The sequence below is a fragment of the Nestor notabilis genome, unplaced genomic scaffold, assembly GCF_000696875.1.
Source record: "Nestor notabilis isolate BGI_N333 unplaced genomic scaffold, ASM69687v1 Scaffold24837, whole genome shotgun sequence".
NCBI classification, from domain to species: Eukaryota; Metazoa; Chordata; class Aves; order Psittaciformes; family Psittacidae; genus Nestor; species Nestor notabilis.
In genome coordinates this window covers 1-4,674 of record NW_009936435.1, presented here as the reverse complement: position 1 = coordinate 4,674, position 4,674 = coordinate 1, and the positions used below count along the sequence as shown (strand labels likewise).

The following is a 4,674-nucleotide window of genomic DNA, read 5'->3' as shown; positions in this document are numbered from 1 at the left end:
ATACTACTAATAATAGAATATTAATATCAGCAGACTTCATTAACCAATTCTCAGTCCTTATTTCTATATAATAGTTCTTTGCACTTCCTTGTGAACATTGAAAATATCTTTTACTTGTTTGCATAAAGTGTTTCATATATATATATAAAATAGTTATACACTGGTAGTTGCACAATAATCTGAATGTACTTTCATACACTTCAAAAAGAAGCTACAGAATTTTACTGTTTAAGCTCAACATTTTAGTACGAAATTCTCAAGCTGTAAATCCTGGCAGATTTACAGTTCTAGAGCTGGAATCACTGCTATAATGCTCAGATGTCAGCACAGAATATGGAAAGCCCATAAACTCAGCTGAGCTGCTTTGCAAGAGCGTGGTATAAAATTGTTACTAATGCAAATTAATCCTTTGTCGAGATACCAGTAAAAAGAAATTAAATCAGAATAAATTTGTCAGTGACATGGCTTTACCTGGGTAATTTGGCTGAAGGAAAGCTGCTCAGCTGCAGATAGATGCCAAGTAGCAGCCAGAGGACATTGGAGATTTCTCCTTGTCTGTGGGCATTGTGGATAAAGCGCGGGGTAACACAGATGTGACCCACGCTCATCACTAGCAAACAAAACCAGCCAGTTCTGCATAGAAAAACTCATCCATGGTGCTGTTCATGGTGATACAGAGATGTACTGATGTACTGCTCACCTAAACTGCTCCTCAACTGTCCAAAATCCCCCGACTCCCCGCTGCACCCTGTATTGTTTGTTGCAGCAGTGCCCTCTGCTGTCTGAGAGCATTGGTTGTGTCCAAAGAGCTGTTGTCCCCAAGTCTCAAGTGCTTTAAATCGAGTTCTCAAAAATAATTTGCTTTTAAAAAGAGAAAGAAAAGATATAATGATCTTATGTTGTTTTATTAATATACAAGTTACACATTAAATAAGCAAATACAAAATAGCCTGTAACAAAGGTATGAGTAGAGCTGTCATTTTCTAGCTACATTCTCGTCCAAGAATTAAAGGTGGAAAAATGGCATTGTCAGAACTGCTTAGGCGTCTTCAGTCTTCAATACAGTCATTCTACTAAAGGGCTAAGCCAATCTCTTATGTTTCCTTGTTTGGAAATTAAGTTAATTGAACAACTCATTAAATGCATCTCTTTTTGTTCAGCTTGGGAAGCATCAGTACCTCTAATTTTCACAAGAGAGAGAAAGGCCATGCAATTTCAGGTGTATTCTGACAACTTCTGAGTACTCCAGTACTCAGTACAGAGACACTTCTGTGGGCCCGAGCACAAGAGCATCTGTGAGAGAGTCTCACCTTTCTGGATCCCCTTTCAAGTGCTGCAGTTCATTGTATGGTTTTGTTTACAAGTTTGGGGTTTGTTCTGTAGAAATGACCTAACAGAGCTTAAAAACCCAGACACTGTTGGCTGCATCCATTCGTCATTGTAAGCAAGAGACAGTGAACAAGTAGGTTCTGTTGTTTCTTGCTCCATCTTGAGCAAGATGAAATGTTGTGGTGACACTAGAGTTCATCTGAAATTAGGACTTGCATCCTCACTGAGCTGGGGGAGGTTGATGACACAGCAGTGCTGTCCTGCTTTGAGCTCCATCACTTTTGAGCCACTTTTCCTCCATTTTCTGACTCTCTGGCCCTTTATCCATCTGATTTATTGGTGAATTGAAGCTCAATTCACATTCCTTCCATTTTAGAATATCCTTAAAGAACTTGAAACTACTGCTGTGACCACTCACCTCCACAGGATCTGGCCAGGTTTTGCTCTTGACAGAGCATCTTGCATCTGTATCGTAGTGAATATGTTTTCCAGCTGTGGCTATCCTAGCAACTTAAAGGCAACTGGCGATGCTCTGAGTCGGTAACTCAAACATTTAAAACCAGAAGTGGTTAAAGTTTAATCCATGATGATAATGTGGCGATAGAAGCTGTGTGTCAGGATCCATTCTTCACCTAGAGAACAAGGTGGCAGTAACGCTCACATAGTGCAGTCTCTGAGGGAATACGGGATGAGTACAACAGACCTCTTTAATGCTTAAAACTAGGATTTTCCACCATGAACAGGTACCCAAACTGCTCTGCTAACCACACTCAGATTTGGAGTCACTATTTAGTACTTGCACTGGGCATCCCTCAAGTGACCATTAACCTAGCATCTGTCATCTTCAACTGCACAGTCATCCTCACCAGGATTGCGACAAAGGATCTGCACAAGCCCATCTCTATACTCTTCTGCAATTTGGCCTTTTCTGATCTCTTCACCAGCTTTTCTGGCTTTTGGATTTCGATGCTGTTCATCACCAATCCTGACATTACAATCTTTGGATCCAAGGACATGCTTGCACCTTATGCCTTTTACACCATGTCTGTTTTATCCACCATCTATAACTTGGTAAGCATTGGAATTGAACACTACCTGGCTGTGGCTGAAAGCATGAAGACAAGGTTCAGGGTTGCTAGAAACCATTCCATAGCTGCAGTTTTAATTAACTGGGTCCTGGCTTTCTTTTTGGGCTGCTTGCCATTGATGGGGTGGAACTGCTTGAGTATGGGAAAAAACCTCTCTGTCCTCTACAGTCCTTTTTGCATTGACTACCTCATCTTCATTGCCGTTCCCAATGTTGTGGTGGCTTTTCTTATACCTCTGTTCACTTACCTTAGAATCATTATCATCTTGAGGAAAAGAAAGCTGAGAATGAAAGCATGCGGACAAGCTGCTGGCACCTATAAATCTGCTGAAACCCAGGTTGCCAGAAGCAGTGTTTTTATTTGGCTCCTGGCGTTGATCTCCTACGCTCCTGTATTCGCGGCAGTCATATTTGATGCAACTAACAAGCAGTGCCACACTGATCTCTACCCAGGAGTCTATATCTTCCAAAACTGCATGGCTGTGCTGATAACCATGAACTGTTTGGGAAACCCCATCATATATACCCTGAAAGCCAAAACTCTGAGGACTAAGCTCAAGGCTCTGAAATGCATCTTCACTGCCCGTGTCCGAGCCCGCACCCTTGAGAACATCTAGCTGGGACTGCCCTTGGTCCGTCACTGCCTTTGGTCCGGGACTGCTGATGTACCTGAAATCACGGTGATCCCTGCCCATGCCCAGGTGCTGCAGCAGCCCTGGGTGCCACCTGGTCCCTGTGGAAGGGCCACTGGAGCTCCATGGCTTCTCACAGCAGCACCCACCACCTTTGGAAGGGAGAGGATGGGCTGCAGGCTGGCGCTGGGCACCGCGGTGACTTGCAGCAGCCCCTTGTGAAGTGCTGCATGGAGTGTTCTCACTTGCCTCGCTGCAGAGTGGAGCAGGAGAACTCCTTCACTCAGAGATAAAAATAACTCCATTAGCCCTGTTTACTTCGTGTTTGGAAATAGGCATGTGCTGGGCTTGCTTTGCTGCTGAGATTCACATCCCTTGGACTTACTTCTATGGTTTTGAAGACGGCTTAAAGATTTGCAGTAATCTGGGGAAAATGTAATTTCACTTTCTCACAGTCGGTCCAATTGTGTCTTTGGATATTTGATGGAGCTCACTCTTAATGGGGGCACTCAGCACTGTTTCCCTGTTGTGATTTTGACTGCAGGATGTAGCTGGAGTACATGGTTTTATGGGACATTTTTGACCACACTTTTCTTCTATAAGAACAAGGGGGAATGGCTTTAAAGTGACAGAGGGGAGACTGAGGTGAGCTCTTGGGCAGAAGCTCTTCCCTGTGAGGGTGCTGAGGAGCTGGCACAGGGTGCCCAGAGAAGCTGTGGCTGCCCCATCCCTGGCAGTGTTCAAGGCCAGGTTGGACACAGGGGCTTGGAGCAACCTGCTCTAGTGGAAGGTGTCCCTGCCCGTGGCAGGGGGTTGGAGCTGGATGAGCTTTAAGGTCCCTTCATGATTCTGTGATATTTCTGCTTATAAACAGAGGCACACTCAAGTCCATGGCTTTAAAATTTGCACAGTTCTAGGAGAAACCCTCACTTGAATTCTTCAGTATCAGAACTGCAGCCGAGTTACCCATACAAAAACAAAAGTGTCAAGACCAAGTATTTTGTGAAAGGGGAAGGTTTCACCCCCTTTGTCTCCAAAAAATAGAAATTGGCTACTGAATAGTTAATCTCTCGGACCCTAGTACAGATGAATGCATGTTGCCAGTTATACAAAGAACAAAATCCCATCCATCTGCTTCTGAGCGGGTGCGAGAAACGGGCGCGCTCTGTGTCTGACAAGGTTCTCCCCGCAGGGTCAGAGCCGGGCGGGTGCCACCCCTGTAATGAAGCCACCACCACGCACGCAGTGGCGGTGGTGGTTGTAAACCCCCTCCTCGGGGCTGCTTTACACTGGAGAACGCGGCGAGAATTTCTTCCATCTGAATTCAACTTCCCCCACTTAAGGAAACGGATGGCACTCAATCGTGTGGAATCAAAATGAGTTATTTAAATGGAGAATGTAGCTGGAGCAGAGAACCCTGGCCCCGCTTCCCCTCTGCGCGCAACTGCTCCGAGTTCGGCTGGAAACTGCCTCCTGCTGAGGGTGTTTCAAGTGGACTTATAACGGGAGAGTCCACCCAAGCTCACCTCGGAGCAGCCCGCGGCGCCTTTATTATGTGATATTTATGCTGTGGCTTTGATTCACCTGTGCTGGCACTGCCAAAGCGAGCGGGGTATTTCGTGAATC

At 45.2% G+C, this 4,674-nt stretch overlaps 1 protein-coding gene across 1 annotated transcript; it reads left to right on the top strand.

The window, feature by feature from the left end:
- The first annotated feature begins 2,064 nt into the window (after positions 1–2,064).
- Positions 2,065–3,033, top strand: LOC104400988 (lysophosphatidic acid receptor 1-like). Its single transcript, XM_010018357.1, has one exon. The coding sequence runs from the start codon at positions 2,065–2,067 to the stop codon at positions 3,031–3,033; it is 969 nt and encodes a 322-aa protein (XP_010016659.1).
- Positions 3,034–4,674: the final 1,641 nt, after the last annotated feature.

Bases quoted from the DNA above. Each gene is read 5' to 3' on its own strand.
- LOC104400988 (XM_010018357.1), top strand. From the start codon at position 2,065: ATGAACAGGTACCCAAACTGCTCTGCTAACCACACTCAGATTTGGAGT.